Source organism: Stenella coeruleoalba (genome assembly GCF_951394435.1).
Source record: "Stenella coeruleoalba genome assembly, chromosome: 5".
Lineage (NCBI taxonomy): Eukaryota > Metazoa > Chordata > Mammalia > Artiodactyla > Delphinidae > Stenella > Stenella coeruleoalba.
Window position 1 is genome coordinate 141149422 of NC_137150.1, and position 18702 is coordinate 141168123.

An 18702-nucleotide genomic window follows, 5' to 3' on the forward strand; every position below is an offset into this window, starting at 1 on the left:
CGCGGGGCTGAGTCGGGACAGGCAAACCGCACGTGAGGACATGGCTCCCGGTGAGGAATCGATTCACTAAGGCCGCGCCTGTCTCCACCGGCCACTTGTCTTGAATGTTTCAGACCCCGTGTTCCAGCAAGAGCCGTTGTTTCATGGAGCTTGTGTGTGTGTTATTAGCAAGATGAAGATGCCTCAGTGACCTAAGACCGTATGGGGCCCCCTTCTCAACATAGGTGTCCCGAGAGGGGATGTGAGGCCAAGTCCCTTCCTGAAAGAAACACTTTTTAAAATTCCCTCTTTTCAATGCAAAGCCAGTGTCACCTAGAAGGAGAGGCCCTGGGTTTCCAGGGTGACCATAGGCCCCGGGCTGGAGGAGGGTTAGGGAGGAGGGACAGGCCACAGAAAGTCTGGCCTGGGGTCACCCGCCTGCACTTCCACCCTTGAGCCGAAGAATGCCAGGACCCCTTCACCCGGATGCCTGAAATACCTTTCACGCAACGACTTTCACACACGCTTCCTAAAAGCCTTGACGGAAGCTGTCAACTACCTCTTTGGAGCGGCTTTCAAATCGCAACACGACGGACGCTGCAGCCGTGCGCTCCCAAGCCCAGGGGAGAGCTCATAGGGGCTAATCTGGCACAAGCCCCGACTCACCTTTGGAAGAGGTATTGGGGTTCCTGGCACGAGTTTCAAAAGCACGTGGTCTGCGATGCATTTGCAAAAGCAAAGCCGTTTTGTGATTGCGATCTGAAATTATACGTTGCACCAAGAGCAGCATATAATTTTTAGTATGTTTTTTGGGGTAAAATCATTTGAATTTTAATACAGTGATTTAGTACGAGAATTATAAAGGGATCATGGATTCTGAAATTCCTTACATGCAATACTTTTTCACGGTCAGAGTAGCCTGAACGTATTAGATGAATTCTTGCTCTTCTGGCAAATGAAAGAATCTTAAAATTATACACACACTCGCACTCTCAACCTTTCTCTCTCTCTCTCCCTCTCTCCCTCTCTCTCTCTCTCTCTCACACACACACACACACACACACACACACACTGCTATTGCCACCTCTGTGTCAATGAAGCCAAAATGAAATTTAGCACATTTTAAGTGTTTTCTTTATTTGAAGAAATTACATGTGAAGCCATTGAAAAGGATAAAAAGCAGATTAAGAAAACCCAGGAATTCGGGAAACATGAAATCTGAAACCATAAGACGGTGCATGTTCTTCTTTAGTTTCAGGATATCCAAGGAGCCTGAGGGGTTCTCTGAAGCCACTGCCTCTTAATAGTGACAGTCTAGAAATTTAAACGTGACATTGTTGGTGAGCACGTCAGAGAGCCAGGGTGCCTGAGCTAGAAGGCCCCGTGGGTTCACGGGACTATAGCCCTTAGTCCAGCCGTCCCTGCTGGAGAAGGAGCTGCCTGCGGGGCACAGGCCCCTGGGGCCAGATGCCCTCTGGGAGTCCATTCTCCCCAGATAACTGGTAATTTTCCAGGTAGACACTTAGGTCACACAAAAAACTCACTTGGAAATTTCTGAAAGTAAAGGCTATGCTCTTCAGAGCACACTGATTTTCTCAAAATGGGAAGAGGCATCCTTCAAGGATCAGTGCGTTCTCACCACCTTTTGGAATACCCGGTCTTTCCTTGATCTTGTCAAACTCAGTGTCAGGGACACACTGTAACTGAGGGGTGGCGGGGGAGGGGAGATGGGCTCTCTTGGGACTGGCGCTGGGGCAGGACCTGTCACTCGTGGTCACGGGAGAGAACTGCGGGGTCCACGAGAGAAGAGACCACATCTGCTTCACTCTGGGTCCCTCTCACTGTGCCCAGCACAGCACGTGGCATTCAAAGCACCCAAAATAGTGACACCACCCCACTGTGCTGGGACCTGGGGGTGCGCTGAGAAAGGGATGCTTTCTGCAACCGTCCAAAAGCCACAGTGGGAAGGCTGGAGGGCTTAACTGATTAAAAAGAAGCTGTCGTTGTTGAGAACATTCTGGAATTGCCTTTTGAGCTGGTTCACAATAGAGGTGGCTTCCTACACGAGGACACTTTTTCCTGAACTGGTCACCCACTGGGTCCAGGGGCCTGGCCGGGATGGCATCAGGCATCCTGCCCAGCCTAGGACCTCCTCTGCCCCAGCTCCCACTGCCCTCGAGAACCATCCTTGTCCAGGAACTGGACATTACCTTGCACGGAGAGCGGGAAGAAGCACCAGGGCACTTGGGGGATGGCGTCGGAGAAGCAGCACTTCCTAGAGGCGCACTCCTCGGGGCTGATGCCTGGGTAGCCGCAGTTCTCGCGCACTGAGACCTCCATGACACACTCCTCCGACTCTGCCGCGTGCCACCAGATTTGGGGACGACAAGGGGACTCAGTTAGGCCAGCTAGCTAACCAGACATGTCCATTCCATCCTCCCAGGGGAGCGCCGCTGGGCTCACAGGCTCGGGGTAGCATGAGGGGCTTCTGAGACTGTCACCCCTGGGCTAAGAGTGGGCGCCCGCAGGTGGGCACCCCTTCCTCCTGATGCCAAAAGTCAGAAGGTCTGGAGGGAAGATCGTCTCACCTCCCTGGACTTGACATTGCTCTGTAAAGCGGGGTGGCCCACTGTATCTCCTGTGGGGACCCTTTAAGGATGTAAAGCATTAGACCAAAGAATTGAAACCCAGCGATGCTCCCACTACCGGGAGAGCCCTGGCTACAACCAGCCAACAGCCAGCCATCGGGCCTGTTACCCCCGGAGCCCGGGAGCCTCTGACCGGCAGCCTCGGGGGCTGTGGACGGGAGGCCAGAGTACTTAGTTCTATACACATGGATCAGTTTCGCACACAGACTTTTTTGTGTGCATGCTTTGGAGTCGGGGACTTTCTAAATTGATAATATGCACAGGCACAAAACTCACTCTCAAAAGGTAACTCAAGAAGACTTAAGTGAATTTCTTAACATTCAGGGTCTGTTTGCAGCTGTGTTAATAATGCCCTGATCTTAATGCCTCATGGCCCTTAGAAGCTTCTCAGGAGCCACAGCGAAGAGGGGCCTCAGAATTGTTTTTTCTTCAAATACTGTAAAACGGATTCCAACAAGGCTCCCCTTGGGGTCCAGTGTGGACATAGGGGTGGGCGCACGTTTCCCCTTCCCTGGGGCTGGCCCAGGTGGTGTTGGAGCCCTAAGAAGCCAGGTCCCGGGCTGCCACCGGGGCACAGGAGGAGGTCCCAGCTCTCCTGGATGTTACCTTGCTTGGGGAGGGGCTTGAAACACCAGGGGACCCCGGGGATGCTGGAGTCGAAGCAGCAGCTGGCGGAGAAGCACTGGTCGCTGGAGATGCCCGGGAAGCCGCAGTTCAACCTGTTCTTTGTGCTCACGCGTGAGCATTGGCAGGGATCTGCGGAGAGGCCCTGGCTCAGCCAGCCCCCCACACCTGCCCCCAGCCCCCGGGCGCATCCGGGACCCCCCAGCAGTGCCACTCCCACCCTGGGAAAGGCCGTCTTATCTTGGTCGTATTTGAACCAGCCAGTGTCCTTCAGAGGAACTGACAGGGCTTAGCTGAAAGGGTTTTCTTAGTTTAAAAATAAAACCTTCTGGCAAGAGAGTGGACAGATGCACTCAGGCCCAGGTCGGGATGAAAGTGGGCAAGGCCGGACCCCCAGGAGCCCTTAGTGGGCCTCCCACCCAGCCTCTCCTGGAGCCCCCGCCCACCTGAGCCTGAGGCCAACCTACTGATCCTGAAGGGGGTCCTCCTGGGAGGTCTCACCCCCCTCCAGTGCCCCCCTGCTGCCCTTCCTGAGTGGCGGGGAAGCGGGGGGACGCACACAGGAGCCGGCTGTGTGGCTCGCGTCCCAAACCTCAGGACACCTTCCCACCTGCTTCCCTTCTCAAGTTAACTCATCCCCTGCGTTTTCTCTCTGAGGGAAACTAACATGAACAGAGACACCCCGAGGGGCAGAAAACAAGGACCTCTCACGCCCTCCCTGCTCTCGGGGCCCTAGAGGCCTCCCCAGGCTCGCTGGTCCGAATGGTCCCCACAGCCCCTCGAGGACCTGAGCCCTCGCTTACCAGGTTTCTGGGCCCCCCCCAGGGCACACAGCCCTAGCAGAAGGAGCGCAGCCAGGAGCCGGGTGCAGCGGACCCCCATGCCCACGCTCCGCTGCATTCCAGGGCCGCCGGAAGAGTGCACGCTCCCCACTGCGGGGGGTTGTTTTATAAGCTTCTCTCTGTTTGCTCAGTAAGCAAGATAACCCCCTCTCTCCCCGTGGCACTTTGGAACCTTTGTTAGGAGAAGGAGCTGAGGTAGCTTGGCTGAAGTGCCAAGTGGTGACAGAGCAGGTCTCCGGGCTCCCCGGGCACAGCCGGGCTCCCCCCGACCCAGGCAGGGAGCCAGGTCATGCCAGGATGCCAACATGGAAGACGGGCCACGTGCGCGTGTGGCGCTGGGTACTCACAGGGTCCCACCCAGGAAGGGAGAAGTCATGTATTTCTCCTGATAAAGTACTTGGCTACCACAGGAGTTTTAAAATATTGGGCCCAAGGCTACTGGGGGAAATGACCGGGCCAGCCGCGGACAGAGAGAAGACCCCTCCTCCAGGAATGGGAGGGTCTCCGAGGAAGGCAGGAGACCCTCCTTCAGGGCTGCAGACCCCTCTCTCAGCCCCTGTCTGTATCTCCTTGTCTCTGTTTTGGGGAGGGGGCTGCTCTTCGTGGAGATGAAGCTGTCCAGGTAAACGGAACGGCCCCAGATGAGTGTAGAAGTAACAAGTTCGTTTCAGCAAAGCCTGAAGTGTGTCATGTTTTTCTTCCATGGGAACTGTCTGTGTTGCCTAAAAGATGGTACCTGTAAGCCAGCCTATGCCCAGGATAAGATACTCCGGGGAAAAGACTCTGTGCATGGGACCCAAAGAGAGAAAAGAGAAGTGGAGATGAGACACACAACACAGAAGGGGAATGTGGAGGAAAGAGGGGATCATAAACTCCCTACTCTGGGGGACTTCCAGGAGCCACCAATCTGTCCAGCACGGCTTGAGCAGCCAGAAACCCAGAGATGCGTGGAATCGGAAACCCTGGGTCCTCAGGGTCTGGAGAGCTCAGGGCTTCTGCCAGCTCCAGCTCCAGCCGCCCCAGACCCCTGCCTATTCCCCCACTGAGCAACCACCATGACTCTATCTTTGCAAACCTTGAGAAAGTCACCTTTCCCCACTGCGTCCCTGTCACTCTTAGTCACCAAGACATAGGGCCCCAAGTCCTCCCTCTTCTCCCAGATTCTCACCTCCACTTTCCTCTCTGCTTCCTCCCCCTTGCCCGACTTCCCTCTGCACCCTCCTGGCCCTTCCGGGATTCCCACCGAAACCGCCTGACCCATGCCAAAGAGACGGCTTATCAGCCCCTTGGTCTCTGACCTGCTCTGGCCCTAACGGAAGCCTGCATCTTCCCTGCGATGTTCCTCTTGCATGCATCTCAGGTGGAGGTGCTCAGGCCCCCATCCAGGGCACCATCCGCCCACACGGTATTTTAGTGCTTTTAGAAAAAGGCACATTTTCTTCAAGACAAGTTACTCCCACTGTGGGGAAGTCATTACGTTAGAGACAATGTCTGCAGTATGAGTGGCACCCACCTGAACGTGGAGCTCTGTGCACGGCACAACCTCTCAGCTGCGTTGGGTGCCTGTGCTCCCATCACGTGGGCTCAGGCTGGGGGCTGGACATTGACCTTGAGCCCCAGTGTCACCATGCTCCTCGGAATCGCAGCTGTGACTGTGCCACCTTCAAGGCTCCTGCCCCACCGTCATCGGCTGACTGTCAACCTGCTCCTTGTTAAGGGTTTGGCACCGCGCTCGCTGTGTCCCTTGTCACACCAAGATGTGTGACATCCTGGGCGGCTTCAGCACTCCAGGGACATCTCACCCAAAGCCACAGGAGCTCAGGTTTTTATTTCCTCCTCATCTCTGGGAACTTCCATCCCTCCTCCACTCTGCCACCCCTCCCATGACCACACTCAGAACCCGTACTCCACCTCTGAAAGAGGACATGCAAATGTCCTTTCTGTTCAGCATGTCTAAGCTTCTACTGCTTCCTCGTTACTCCTAAACCCTCCAGTCCCTTAACCCCTCGGCTTCCCCTCTGAGCACTGTACCGTCTGCGTCTCCCCCTCCCCTCCTTCTCCAGCCTGGTTCCCATGGTCCCCACTCCACCTGCTCCCCCCCCGTCTTATCACCCCCAGGAGTACCCATCTGTTGACCATCTCCAGGCCCTCCCACCCCACCTGCTGTGCTAGCTGGTGCTGCCACAGGAGCGCCCAGTCTCAGACCCATCCCGCGCCTAGTGGGATTGCAATTCTTCTTTGTAGTGATGTTACCTATCAGTTCTCACAGGAAACGGAAGCCAAATGGGGGGTCCCTTAGATGTCACCCATGTCAGTCTACTTCTGATTATTATGGAGGTACTGGTACCAGACCCTTCCTCCTGCCATAAGTAACTCTAAACCTATGTGGAATAACCGTTTACAGATGCTGAGCAACAGGCTGTGTGGGACAGAAAGGGAAGCAGTGTGGAGAGGCCCAAGGTCACCTGGTTTTCTATCTAGAAACACAGTCTGGCCACAGAGCATCAGAGGCTTATGGGGCTGAGGGACAGAGGGTGGAATCAGAGACCACGGGGTGATGTGCTTCCAGGGTGGGGGCCGGAGGAGAGGGACACCTGAAACAGGGCTGAGGACTCCCTGAGGTTTAGTCAGATGCTAAGCCGCCACACACAAAAGGCCAGGAAGAAACAGCTCCCAGGAAGGAACGCACACCAAGGAGACAGGGCTGTCAGCAGCCTGATTCACATGAGTTCTGACCAGCCACAGGGGAAGGCTTGTTGGCTCTCCAAGCACTGAGTAGGGACATAGAATGACCATGCCATGTCTTAGTCAGCTTGGGTGGCCATAACGAAATACCACAGGGAGATGGGTTAAACAACCGACATTGGTTTCTCACAGTTCTGGTGGCTGGAAATTCATTATCAGGGTGGCTGCAGGGTAGGGTTCTGGTGAGGGCTCTCTTCCTGGCTTGCAGATGGTGGCCTTCTCAATGTGTGCTCACCTGGTGGAGAAAGGGTGAGTTCCCTGCTGTCTCTTCCTATAAGACCACTAACCCCATCATGGGGGATCCATCCTCATGACCTCTTCCAACCCTAATTACCTCCCAAAGTCCCTACCTCCTAATAGCATCACACTGGGGGGTATGGCTTCCACATATGAATGTGGGGGGGGGCACAAACATTCAGCCCATAACATGCCATAAGAGTAGGCTTGATCTTGTTCTAGAGTAAAGCCATACCCCTTCTAACAAAACTTTAAAACAAGTCCTAAAAGATCAAGTTAATCTGTAAGTAAAGTGACTGCCTAACAGAATGAAACTCAGCATTTTGTTAAGGAAGACAACAAAATCCAGACACATGACATAGCATTCATAATGTTCAACACAAACTCAAAACTTACTAGGTGTGTGAAGAAGCAGGACCTTAAGCACTGGAAATAACAGAGAATAGAAACAGACCAGATACTGCATTAAAATGTTCAACTACTTAAAGAGAAATATAACAAGGGAACACATTTTAAAATCTGCATAGAGAAATGGAAACTAAAAATGAACCAGGTGGAAATTCTAGGCATGAAAACTACAATATCTGAAATGAAAAATTCTAATTAGATTAGATACTTTAGAAGAAATCGCTGATTTATTTGAAGTCAGTGCAGTACAAGCTCTCCAAACTGGGACATAGAGAGAAAGAGGGCTGAAATAAAAAGGAACAGAACCTCAGTGACCCATGAGACAGTGTCAGCAGACCAACATATATGTAATTAGTGTACCAGTAGGAGGGGAAGAAATATTGGGGCAAGAAAAAGGATTTGAAAAAATAATGGCCAAATTTTTTGTAAATTTGCTGACAAATATAAACTCATATATCCTAGAAGCTCAATGAATGCCAAGCAAGGTAAAGAAAACCAGATAAAGGCAGAGCATGATCAAATTGTTGAAAATCAGTAATTTTAAAATGTTTTTACAGCAACTGGCAGAAAGACACACTGAATTACAGGGGAGCATATTAAGAATGACAGGTGAGTCGGAGATTGGCTCAAGATGGCGGAGTAGAAGGATGTGCTCTCACTCCCTTTTGCAAGAACACTGGAATCACTGCTAATCACTGCTAAACAATCATTGACAGGAAAACACTGGCACTCACCAAAAAATACACCCCACATCCAAAGACAAATGAAGGGTCACAATGAGATGGTAGGAGAGGCGCAATCACAATAAAATCAAATCCCATAACTGATGGGTGGGTGACTCACAAACTGGAGAACACTTATACCACAGAAGTCAACCCAATGGAGTGAAGGTTCTGAGCCCCACGTCAGGCTTCCGAACCTGGGGGTCGGGCAATGGGAGGAGGAATTCCTAGAGAATCAGACTTTGAAAGCTGGCAGGATTTGACTGCAGGACATCGACAGGACTGGGGGAAACAGAGACTCCACTCTTGGAGGGCACACACAAAGTAGTGTGCGCATCGGGACCCAGGGGAAGGAGCAGTGATCCCATAGGAGATTGAACCAGACCTACCTGCTAGTGTTGGAGGGTCTCCTGCAGAGGCGGGGAGTGGCTCTGTCTCACCATGAGGACAAGGACAAGGACACTGGCAGCAGAAGTTCTGGGAAGTTGGTTACTCCTTGGTGTAAGCCCTCCCAGAGTCTGTCATTAGCCCCACCAAAGAGCCCAGGAAGACTCCAGTGTTCGGTCACCTCAGGCCAAACAACCAACAAGGAGGGGACCCAGCCCCACCCATCAGCAGACAAGCAGATTAAAGTTTTACTGAGCTCTGCCCACCAGAGCAACACCCAGCTCTACCCACCACCAGTCCCTCCCATCAGGAAATTTACACAAACCTCTTAGATAGCCTCATCCACCAGAGGGCAGACAGCAGAAGCAAGAAGAACTACAATCCTGCATCCTGTGAAACAAAAGCCACATTCACAGAAAGACAGACAAAATGAAAATGCAGAGAGCTACATACCAGATGAAGGAACAAGATAAAACCCCAGAAAAACAACTAAATGAAGTGAAGATAGGCAACCTTCCAGAAACAGAATTCAGAATAATGATAGTGAAGATGATCCAGGACCTCAGAAAATGAATAGAGGCAAAGATTGAGAAGATGCAAGAAATGTTCAACAAAGAACTAGAAGAATTAAAGAACAAACAAACAGAGATGAACAGTACAATAACTGAAATGAAAACTACACTAGAAGGAATCAATAGCAGAATAACTGAGGCAAAAGAACAGATAAGTGACCTGGAAGACAGAATGGTGGAATTCACTGCTGTGGAACAGAATAAAGAAAAAAGAATGAAAAGAAATGAAGACAGACTAAGACTAAGAGACCTCTGGGGCAACATTAAACACAACAACATTCGCATTATAGGGGTCCCAGAAGGAGAAGAGAGAGAGAAAGGAACAGAGAAAATATTTGAAGAGATTATAGCTGAAAACTTCCCTAACCTGGGAAAGGAAATAGCCACCCAAGTCCAAGAAGCACAGTGAGTCCCATACAGGATAAACCCAAGGAGAAACACGCCAAGACACATAGTAATCAAATTGGCAAAAATTAAAAACAAAGAATAATTATAGAAAGCATCAAGGGAAAAATGACAAATAACATACAAGGGAACTCCCATAAGGTTAACAGCTGATTTCTCAGCAGAAACTCTAGAAGCCAGAAGGGAGTGGCATGATATACTTAAAGTGATGAAATGGAAGAACCTACAACCAAGATTACTCTACCTGACAAGGATCTCATTTAGATTCGATGGAGAAATCAAAAGCTTTACAGACAAACAAAAGCTAAGCGAATTCAGCACCACCAAACCAGCTCTATAACAAATGCTAAAGGAACTTGTCTAAGTGGGAAACACAAGAGAAGAAAAGGACCTACAAAAACAAACCCAAAACAATTAAGAAAATGATCATAGGAACATACATATAGATAATTACCTTAAACGTGAATGGATTAAATGCTCCAACCAAAAGACACAGGCTTGCTGAATGGATACAAAAACAAGACCCATCTATATGCTGTCTACAAGAGACCCACTTCAGACCTAGGGACACATTCAGACTGAAAGTGAGGGGATGGAAAAAGATATTCCATGCAAATGAAAATCAAAAGAAAGCTGGAGTAGCAATTCTCATATCAGATAAAATAGACTTTAAAATAAAGAATGTTACAAGAGACAAGGACGGACACTAAATAATGATCAAGGGATCAATCCAAGAAGAAGATATAACAATTATATATGCACCCAACATAGGAGCGCCTCAATACATAAGGCAACTGCTAACAGCTATAAAAGAGGAAATCAACAGTAACACAATAATAGTGGGGGACTTTAACACCTCACTGACACCAATGGACAGATCAGCCAAACAGAAAATTAATAAGGAAATACAAGCTTTAAATGAGACAATAGACCAGATAGAGTTAATTGATATCTATACGACGTTCCATCCAAAAACAGCAGATTACACTTTCTTCTTGAGTGCGCATGGAACATTCTCCAGGATAGATCACATCTTCAGTCACAAATCAAGCTCAGTAAATTTAAGAAAATTGCAATCATATCTAGCATCTTTTCTGACCACAATGCTTTGAGATTAGAAATCAATTACAGGGAAAAAATGTAAAAAACACAAACACATGGAGGCTAAACAATACATTACTAAATAACCAAGAGATCACTGAAGAAACCAAAGAGGAAATCAAAAAATACCTAGAGACAAATGATAATGAAAACCGGACAATCCAAAACCTATGCAATGTGGCAAAACAGTTCTAAGAGGGAAGTTTATAGCCATACAAGCCTACCTCAAGAAACAAGAAAAATCTCAAATAAACAATCTAACCTTACACCTAAAGGAACTAGAGAAAGAAGAACAAACAAAACCCAAAGTTAGCAGAAGGAAAGAAATCATAAAGATCAGAACAGAAATAAATAAAATAGAAACAAAGAAAACAATAGCAAAGATCAATAAAACTAAAAGCTGGTTCTTTGAGAAGATAAACAACATTGATAAACATTAGCCAGACTCATCAAGAAAAAGAGGGAGAGGACTCAAATCAATGAAATTAGAAATGAAAAAGGAGAAGTAACAACAGACACTGCAGAAATACAAAGGATCATGAGAGATTACTACAAGCAACTCTATGCCAATAAAATGGACAACCTGGAATAAACGGACAAACTTTTAGAAAGGTATAGCTTTCCAAGAATGAATGAGGAAGAAATAGAAAACATGAACAGGCCAACCACAAGCACTGAAATTGAAACTGTGATTTAAAATCTTCCAGAAAACAAACAAACAAACAAAATCTTCCAAAACACAAAAGTCCAGAACCTGATGGCTTCTCAGGTGAATTCTATCAAACATTTAGAGAAGAGGTAACACCCATCCTTCTCAAAGTCTTCCAAAAAATTGCAGAGGAAGGAACCCTCCCAAACTCATTCTATGACACCACCATCACCCTGATACCAGAACCAAATATACTACAAAAAAAAATTACAGACCAGTATCACTGATGAATATAGATGTAAAAATCCTCAACAAAATACTAGCAAACAGAATCCAACAACACATTAAAACATCATACACCATGATCCAGTGGGATTTATCCCATATATGCAAGGAATCTTCAGTATACGCAAATCAATCAATGTGATACACCATATTAACAAATTGAAGAATAAAAACCATATGATCATCTCAATAGATGCAGAAAAAGCTTTTGACAAAATTCAACACTCATTTATGATAAAACCTCTCCAGAAAGTAGACATATAGGGAATTTACCTCAACATAATAAAGGCCATATATGACCAACCCACAGCAAACATCATTCTCAATGGTGAAAAACTGAAACCATTTCCACCAAGATCAGGAACAAGACAAGGATGTCCACTCTTGCCACTATTATTCAACATAGTTTTGGAAGTCCTAGCCACGGCAATCAGAGAAGAAAAAGAAATAAAAGGAATACAAACTGGAAAAGAAGAATTAAACCTGTTGCTGTTTGCAGATGACATGATACTATACATAGAGAATCCTAAAGATGCCACTAGAAAACTACTAGAGCTAATCAATGAATTTGGTAAAGTTGCAGGATACAAAATACACAGAAATCACTTGCATTCCTATACAGTAATGATGATAAATCTGAATGAGAAATTAAGGAAACACTCCCATTTACCATTGCAACAAAAAGAATAAAATACCTAGGAATAAACCTACCTAGGAAGACAAAAGACCTGTATGCAGAAAATTCTAAGACACTGATGAAAGAAATTAAAGATGATACAAACAGATGGAGAGATATACCATGTTCTTGGATTGGAAGAATGAATATTGTGAAAATGACTATACTACCCAAAGCAATCTACAGATTCAATGCAATCCATATCAAATTACCAATGGCATTTTTTACAGAACTAGAGCAAAAAATCTTAAAATTTGTATGGAGATACAAAAGACCCCGAATATCCAAAGTGGTCTTGAAGGAAAAACACAGAGGTGGAGGAATCAGACTCCCTGACTTCAGACTATACTACAAAGCGACAGTAATCAAGACAATATGGTACTGGCACAAAAACAGAAATACAGATCAATGGAACAGGATAGAAAGCCCAGAGATAAACCCACAAACCTATGGTCAACTAATCTATGACCAAGGAGGCAAGGATATACAATGGAGAAAAGAGAGTCTCTTCAGTAAGTGGTGCTGGGAAAACTGGACAGCTACATGTAAAAGAATGAAATTAGAACACTCCCTAACACCCTACACAAAAATAAACTCAAAATGGATTAAAGACCTCAATGTAAGGCCAAACACTATAAAACTCTTAGAGGAAAACATAGGATGAACACTCTTTGACATAAACCACAGCAAGATCTTTTTTGATCCACCTCCTAGAGTAATGGAAATAAAAACAAAAATAAATGAATGGGACCTAATGAAACTTAAAAACTTTTGCACAGCAAAGGAAACCATAAAAAAGATGAAAAGACCACCCTGAGAATGGGAGAAAATATTTGCAAATGAATCAACAGACAAAGGATTAATCTCCAAAATATATAAACAGCACATGCTGCTCAATATTAAAAAAACAAACAACCCAATCCAAAAATGGGCAGAAGACCTAAATAGACATTTCTCCAAAGAAAACATACAGATGGCCAAGAAGCACATGAAAAGCTGCTCAACATCACTAATTATTAGGGAAATGCAAATCAAAACTACAATGAGGTGTCACCTCACAGCAGTTCGAATGGGCATCATCAGAAAATCTGCAAGGAACAAATGCTGGAGAGGGCATGGAGAAAAAGGAACCCTCTTGCACTGTTGGTGGGAATGTAAATTGATACAGCCACTGTGGAGAACAGTATGGAGGTTCTTTAAACAACTAAAAATAGAATTACCATATGACCCAGCAATCCCACTACTGGGCATATACCCTGAGAAAACCATAATTCAAAAAGACATGCACCCCAATGTTCATTGCAGCACTATTTACAATAGCCAGGTCATGGAAGCAACCTAAATGCCCATCAACAGACGAATGGATAAAGAAGATGTGGTTCATATATACAATGGAGTATTACTCAGCCATAAAAAGAAACGAAATTGAGTTATTTGTAGAGACATGGATGGATCTAGAGACTGTCATACAGAGTGAAGTAAGTCAGAAAGAGGAAAACTAATATCGTCTATTAACGCATACATGTGGAACCTAGAAAAATGGTACAGATGAACCAGTTTGCAGGGCAGAAGTTGAGACACAAATGTAGAGAACAAACGTATGGACACCAAGGGGGGAAAGCGGGGGTGGGGGTGGGGGTGGTGTGATGAATTGGGAGATTGGGATTGACATGTATACACTGATGTGTATAAAATGGATGACTAATAAGAACCTGCTGTATAAAAAAATTAATTAAATTAAAAAAATTTTTTAAATGTCAGTTCAAGGTTTGGATGGAAACATACTTAAAGTATATTTTAGAAAAATTGGTATTATAAAATAGTTATTAAAAATATTGTATTGGAAAAAGAACAGAATGACAAGGGACCTCTCATCTGAAACTGTGCAATCTGGAAGGCAATGGAACAACGATATTAAAGTGCTGAAGGAGAAAATCTGTCAAGTCAGAATTCTATACTCACGGAAAATGTCCTTAGTTTATTTTTTAGAGCAAGTCTAGATTCACAGCAGAATTGAGCAGAAGGTACAGAGATTTCAAAACACTTTTTTAGACAAACAAAGGCTGTAAGAATCTGTCACTTGCCAACCTCTCCTCCAAGGAATCTAAAATTGGTTCTTCGGGCTGAAGCTGTGGTTGTCCCTTGACGCAGGGCAGTGCTGCCACCACTTCCCACCCGGCTGGATTTATTCAGTCATGGCAGCATTTGGGCCTCTGTCAGCATCTGTGTTTACAGCCCAGTCTAGTCTCATGATTTCTCCCTTGGTTTGCTACAACTGTTTCCTAAATAATCTCTCAGCCAGAGTTTTGTCCTCATCTAGACAAAAGTCTGGTGCCTTGATTACCTTTATAAAGTGACAATCAGTACATGTCACTCCCCTGGCACTCCCTCACACCTCCCAGCCTGAAGCGTGCGTGGAAAGCAAGACCTTTTATGAGCTGGTCCCCACATACCCACCCCCCCAGCCCCGCGCTCTTCTATTGCCGGGTCTCCTTCATAACCTAAGCCTCTTGCCCTCTGACACACCCTGACCTCTGACACTTTGTTTGCATGTCCTCCTCTCTCTGCAGTGCTCTTCCTCCACTCTTTGCCTTGCTCACTCCTGCCCACCCTTCAGCTCTTGACTCAGGAGCCACTTCTTCCAGGAAGGCCTCCTTCACTTCCCCTGAGAGAAGACAGGGCCCTTCACCCCTCCCCCAAGCATCCTTTGTTCACCTGATTCACAACACTTAGCCACACCTGCATTTTAAGTAGAGTTTTATGTTTCTGGTTCCTTTATTAATTGTTCCAAAGGTAACAGCTAAATCTGCAGGCCAACTTTGTCCCAGGTGATATTCTAAGGATTTCACGTGCTGTATGTAATTTAATTCTTACAACAATCCAAATGAAGGGCTGAACCTATCACCCCCAGTTTATAGTGTATACGGAAAAATAGTTTCCCCAAACAACACAGAAAGTAAGTGCAGGGTGGCATCCAGAGCCGGACCTATGCCTCCTTTATTTTGAATCCCTAGAACCAAAGCCAGCATCTGCACAAACTAGACCTACTTAGTGAGGTGGTGTGGGGTGGAAAAATGGGTAAGTGACACCCAGAAGGTGAGGAAGAGGAGTCTGCCTCCTAATGTCACCCATTCGCCCAAATTTCCTTATGGAATTCATAAAATAATACCTAGGCCTGGATATATGCAAATAAGTAAGGCAAGCCTCTTCTCATCTCTGGATTAATTTCCTCATCTGTGAAATGAGAGCTGGAATCAGAGTTTATCAAATGATCTCCAAGGTCTCACATGCCTGGTGAACCCTCACTCGGATACTGACTAGGATAATATTTCATTTTTACACTGTCATCAGGGGAAAAAGTAAATTTTTATTACTAACATTTGCATGTACAGTGTTCCTAAATATAGAAGGTGGGGCTGAAAAACATGCAAATTCAATTTCCCTCCCCAGCATTCCAGGTTTCTGGAGTTTGGCTGTGCTGATCAATAGAATGGGTAAATAATAGACTCTTCTACGGGACTTCCCTAGTGGCGAAGTGATTAAGAATCTGCCTGCCAATGCAGGGGACACGGGTTCGAGCCCTGGTCTGGGAAGATCCCACATGCTACAGAGCAACTAAGTCCATGTGCCACAGCTACTGATCCTGTGCTCTAGAGCCCACAAGCCACAACTACTGAGCCCATGTGCCACAACTACTGAAGCCCACGTGCCTAGAGCCCATGCTCTGCAACAAGAGAAGCCACTGCAATGAGAAGACACGCACCGCAACGAAGAGTAGCCCCTGCTCACCGCAACTAGAGAAAGCTGGCACACAGCAACAAAGACCCAATGCAGGCAAAAATAATAATAATAGACTCTTCTAAAACCCAGGACTTAATTTAGCTACATAATAAAGAAGATGGCCAAAGCTGGGAGGAGACATAAGCAGATGAGCCAATGCTGATGAGAATTTGGTACAGACTTTAGGAAGGAGCAAATAGAGAGGTCTTGATGGGTTATATCCGGGGGACATAATTGGACGGACATAAACCTTAGCATTTTTCAATGTATTGTGCAATGGAATTCCTCCTTGTCCTACTTTGAGGGACTTTAACCAAGATTTACATTCCTTCAAAATGTCTCTTTTGTACCCCTTTTGTATCTGAGTGGGAGCTGGCCAGTCTTGAAACTTACCACAAGTCAAGGAAAAATGATATATTATAGTAGGAGTTGGCAAACTATGGCCCATGAGCTTGTTGCCTGTGTTTAAATAAAACTTTATTAAAAACACAGCCATACCCATTCATTCACACACTGTCTATGGCCACTTTCTAGCTATGATTTCAGAGTTGATTACCTGTGGCAGAGACTGTATGGCCCAGGAAACCTAAAATATTTACTCTCTGGCCTTTGAAGAAAAAAAAAATCTGCCTATCCCTGTATTTTAGTCCTACAACTCTCTAAAAACAAAATTTTAAAAGGAAGGTGGTAAATATATGTATTTATAAATGAAATGTTACAGAAATGTGCCTCAGTGCTCTTTTCCCCTTCTGTAATCTGGTCTTGGAAATGGTATATTTAGTATACTGATTTTCAGGAGACAATTCCCCGTGAGTCTCTCACGTTCCCGCAGGTCTTGTGAATGAGATGCTAACTGTCCCGATAGCTTAGGACCTAAAATTACAGTTGAATGTTAATGATGTCAAGATGCCTTGACATCTGGCAATTGAGTGGCCTAACCACGAATTCTCCTCCTTACTCAGCTCCCACAGATAAGGCCCCTTAGCCAAACAGCCTCCTTATCTAGGGACTGGGCACAGTTCCTGCTTATCCCTGAGGAGTGGACCTCACTTCCCTGCCAGCCAGCAGAACTATCCAATCAAGCCAATCTCATCCTCCTGCAGGAACCAGGGAGCACCCCGCCCTCTTGATACTACACAGCTCCTTCCGCAGCCCCTGGCTGCTCGCTGTGTTCCTGAGTGCAGCTCCCGTGTGGCCCTGCGTGGCAGGATATTTGTGTGGCAAACAACCTTGGAAGGTAGATAAGCAGGCGGCAGAGGGCCGGCAAGCTTACTGCCCCTTGAAAGATTTAAACCCCTTGAGAGGTCAGTGTTTCTCTCCTGGAAGGTAGCCCACTGTGTGTGCTGACACCCATCTGAGCTCATCGGTGGCACCCCTGCAGGACTTGGGGGCAAAGGGAACCAAGACAAGCGTGCTGCTGCTTACGCTGCTTGCTATGTGATGAGTAATAAGGTCCTTTATCTCTGAACCGGGAGTCTCCTGTCCTCGGCCAGCGGCCGTGAAGCTACCGGCTTGCAAGTAGGGTAAACTCTCAGCCCTTCTGAGTTCTCAACACTGATGAACCAGATAAGATTAAATGTAAAAATCCCATCACTGTTTGTCTTTAGAATAGATGTTCCCTACTTTTAGGTTCAGTCAACTACACGGTACCACATATATATGTGAGTGTGTATGGCTTTGCCTAATTTAATCTGTTTGCTACGCCCAAAATGTCCGGCTCAGGGCAATGTCAAGAGCTGAGAAGAACAATTAAGAAATACCTTTAAAATAATACTATTTACCTTTCTGGAACTAACTATAATGTGACAACTCGGACCTTTAAATGGGTGACTGTTTGATACCTGCCAGTACATTCCTGTGCTGGTATTTCCCAGGTATGTGTCTCTTCTTAGCTAATGTTTCCTGTCGGGCTCACAAGCACTGAACATTTCCACAAGCTGTCTCTGCCCACACTCACAAATAAACGCAAGGGAGTTTTCTTGAGCTAACAATACCCTTCCCTACAACCCTACGAATAGTATCTGAAGCCACAACTTGGCTTCCAGAGTTGGTTCCTGGTCTGGTCCTTAGTTCAACATGTTCTGAATAGAAGCCTATTGTTGTGTTGGTAATTTTCTAGAAACAATGATAACCTCCAAGTACACGGCCAGCTGCAGAGTGGAAAGGCTCACAGATCCAATTAAGGTGCTTGAGCCACGGGGTTTAGTAAATCTATCTCCCACACGTGATGAAAAGTGAGGGGCAGAAGTGGCAGGTTTGCACTCTGCATGGGGTGCAAGTGGGTGGAAGGACCACACACCTGGATCCTGGGTCATGAGATGCTCATGTGTCCTGTTCCTCTCTCGGCCTTTCCATCAATGCATGGTGACAAGGACAAGAACTGGGGTTTGAACAGGGGCCAGGACATGGGCAGTGCCACCACACACTCAGGCTTTATTGGGGAGACTCAGGGAAAGCAGCGTTGGCCCAACTGCAGCCCACAGTGAGCCACAGAGCAGCCATGCTGTTAGTCTGTGTCTGGGATGACACGTGGAGCCTGAATTGGACCATGACCAGGGTCATCAATGGGGGCCTGATTAAGGATGACGGAGCGGCCAGGCTGGAGACGCGCAGTCTGCTTCCTACGGATCCTCCATCCTGTC

The 18702-nt window shown here is 46.6% G+C and overlaps 1 protein-coding gene across 1 annotated transcript; it reads right to left on the bottom strand.

The window, feature by feature from the left end:
* Nucleotides 1-1279: 1279 nt before the first annotated feature.
* Nucleotides 1280-4150, bottom strand: TFF2 (trefoil factor 2; the record flags this gene model as incomplete). Its single annotated transcript, XM_079921472.1, has 4 exons — nucleotides 4055-4150; nucleotides 3234-3383; nucleotides 2190-2336; nucleotides 1280-1419 (listed from the first exon to the last, which is right to left on the bottom strand). The coding sequence occupies exons 1-4, from the start codon at nucleotides 4131-4133 to the stop codon at nucleotides 1280-1282; spliced, it is 516 nt and encodes a 171-aa protein (XP_079777598.1). The 5' UTR covers nucleotides 4134-4150.
* Nucleotides 4151-18702: the final 14552 nt, after the last annotated feature.